The sequence below is a fragment of the Plasmodium gaboni genome (genome assembly GCF_001602025.1).
Source record: "Plasmodium gaboni strain SY75 chromosome Unknown, whole genome shotgun sequence".
In the NCBI taxonomy this organism is placed as follows: Eukaryota; Apicomplexa; class Aconoidasida; order Haemosporida; family Plasmodiidae; genus Plasmodium; species Plasmodium gaboni.
This window is the reverse complement of record NW_017385228.1, coordinates 1-3,476: the sequence shown is the minus strand read 5'-3', so window position 1 is coordinate 3,476 and position 3,476 is coordinate 1. Positions and strand designations below refer to the sequence as shown.

The 3,476-nt window shown below is 18.5% G+C and overlaps 1 protein-coding gene across 1 annotated transcript; it reads left to right on the top strand.

The window, feature by feature from the left end:
- On the top strand, window positions 1-3,476 carry PGSY75_0005400A (putative membrane protein; the record flags this gene model as incomplete). Its single annotated transcript, XM_018783185.1, has 1 exon — window positions 1-3,476. A coding segment is annotated over one exon (3,476 nt), but the record flags the coding sequence as incomplete, so codon positions are not given.

Genomic DNA, 3,476 nt, shown 5'->3' with positions numbered 1-3,476 from the left:
ATAAATAATTATAATAATAAAATAAAGAAAGGAACATATAAAGGTTGCCCTTATTATTTGTCAAAAGAAACATGTGAAGAAAATATCATAAAATTAAATAAAAAAATGAATGATGTTTTAAGTAATATAGTAAAAATATATAAAGAATCCAATAAAAAAATTTATATATCCAAATTATTTGAATTGAAATATATTAACTGTATTTTTATATTTATGTTTCTATCCTTATTAATTATATTTACAAGTATGAATGAATTTAGTGGTATGATATTATCTATATTATTATTAAGTATTTCTATACAATTAAAATACACAAGATCATATATGTCCTTATTAAATTCGCTAATATCATTAATATTAATATCTATAATATCTATTATCATATCTTCAAATATAAAAATAGAACAAGATAAATATCATATAATGAATAGGTATCCTAAAATATTGAACAACAAAATAAATAATAATATTGAAAATATATATAAAGATAAAATTGTTGACAATTTAAATGATCAAATAAAAAAAGATTTATTAATTGTTCAATCTATAATTTCTTTTATTTATTCTTTTCTTTTATTTATATTTATGTGTGTTATACGAACTATTAAATCATATAAAATACAACACATATGGATATATAATAATATTATTCATATGTTTAATTTCTTTGATTTATTTATGATTTTCTCTTTTTCAATATTAGCTTTTGTCTTTATATTTATTTGTTTGAATTCTATTCCTTTTATTATTACATCTACAATACTTTTTATAAGCAGTATTTTTACATACTTTTTAAATAAATATAGCAATGTGATCATTGTTATATTTCAGACTATCATATTGTTATCAAATTGTATTATGTCTTATATCTATTTTTATAATATAAATCAGAAAGGAATATATTATATGCAGAGTGATCATATTATTACAAAAGAAGAAGCTGTTAATACAAATAATCAGATGCAATCTCATTATTTATATACATTTGAAGATAAAATAATATTATTCTATATGATTTTTATATCACTATTTTTAATATTTCATCTAATGTATATTTTATTTATTTTCTTATCTAAAGAAAATAAATTTACAAAATTATTTACAGAAAGAAAAGTATACTATTATAATATATATCCATATTATCAAAAAAAAAAAAATATAAAAAATACTCAACAACATGAAAAAAATAATAATACAAATAATTTATATCAAAATGATAATGTATATTTTAAATATGATAAATATATTCTATGCGTAGATGATGATAAAAGAATTACTAATGCTTATAGAAAATATAGTAAACAAATAGACATAGATATAAAAAAATATACATATAATGAATTACATATCTTTAAACATATTCTATTATCAGCTGTTCTACAATGTAAGCAAACACAAAAGGTATATAGTAAAAACGAACTCTTATTAAAAAGAGAAAAAAGACAAAAAAAAAAAACAAGACAAACACTAATGAAAACACAACCACACGAACAATCAAATGAACAATTAAAAGAAAAATCACATCAACAAGAATATCATTATAAACAAAATAATGATATAAAAAATAAATTTCAAAAAGGAGTTTATTTAAAAAATACATCATCACTAAATAATAATAATATTGTTAGATCAAATTATATAAATAAAGCAAGTGTCTTAAAATCACAATCCTTTCATCATAAACATACAGATGGAAACCATATTAATTATGATAAATATAAAAATATAAATGCAAATGTATTTAATAATAATAATAATAATTTATTTTTTAAGAAAAAAAGTTCTGACGATTTTGTTTTATATATAAATGATGAATTCACAGAAGAATCCTCTTCCTCTTTTATTTATAGCTCTACTGTTAAAACATCAGAAGAAAATGTATCAGAATCTATCTCATATATATCATATAATATACACAACGATAGCTTTGAACCACATAAAAATTATATGACAACAACACAACACATACAAAATAATCATATTATTAGAAATAAAGAAAGTTATTTAAATAAAAGCATCAACTTTTTATCAACCAATATTTCTAAATTACAAAGTGAAAGAAAAAAATCATATCAAAAAAAAAAAAAAAATCAAATGAATTTATTACAAAATAAAAATTTTTATTTAGTCAGTTGTGACAAATCTAATTATCATACACCCTCCTTATATACTACAAAATATTCATATATTATAAAACAATTATTAGAACATTATGATGAAATGTCATTTTATTTAAATAAAAAAAATTATTTTTTAAATCTATTAGAAAAAAATAAATTAAATGTTAATCTGACAGTTGGAAAGAAAGAAGAACAAAAAGATAAATTATTTTTATCACCTCAAAATATTGAATCAAATAATAATAATAATAATAATAATAATAATAATAATAATGATAATGATAATAATAATAATAATAACATGAACAAATATAATTCAATCAAAGTTTATAATATTAATATAGATTCAAAAAAAAAAAACCAACCAATATTATCATCCCCTTTAAAATTAGACAATGATTTTATATTCAATGATATTACTCTTTCTTATATAAAAAATAAAATTCATTCTAATGCTCATATTCTCAATGATCCATCTTTTATAACATCCTTTGAACATAATAATATAAATCTATATAAACCATATGATAATTTTTTAAGTAATCATTCTATTGACAAAAACAAAAATGATCATAATTTTTTGAAACATAATGAAGATAATTATTCTATCTGGAAGATAAAATCGAATAAATGTAATTCTGTGGTTGGTAATTATTCTAGCGAATTTGTAAAGATTCCATTATATGCATCATCCATATATACATCTTCCATATATACATCTTCTTCATATGCATCTCCTATTTTATCATCATCATGTTTGTTATCTCCTTCCATTTTATCACCTCACATGTCTTTTAATGAAAATTTAAAGAAAGAAGAAAATAATTTCTGGTATTGCTACCCTGGAATCATTTCTAGAATATATAAGGAATGGATACAATGTAAAAATTTAGATGTAAAGAAATTTAATAATGATTTCTATTATTTACTATCAACCGATTCGAATAAATTGAAGGATTTCTTAAAAAGTAACTACTCACAAGAAGAAGAAAAAAAAAAAAACAAAACAGATAATGCACTCAATAGTAATTATAATAATAAAAGTAATCATTGTGATGATAATAATTATATTAATTTTGAATATCAAGATGAAAAAGAAAAAAATAAATTATTTGATATTAGTCAAGTTGTTGATAATTATCCATATATACTTAATAAAATGAAAAATAATTTATTTTCATCTACATTTACATATTCTTCTTTTATAACAGATGATCCTAATATTAATAGTAATCATATTAATTCTTTTAATAGTATTATTAATAATTTCTTAATAGATGCTAATATTTTTGATTGTTTATATTATTATGTTAAGAATAATAAATCCATATCCTATACTCTATTTGAAGATAGTAT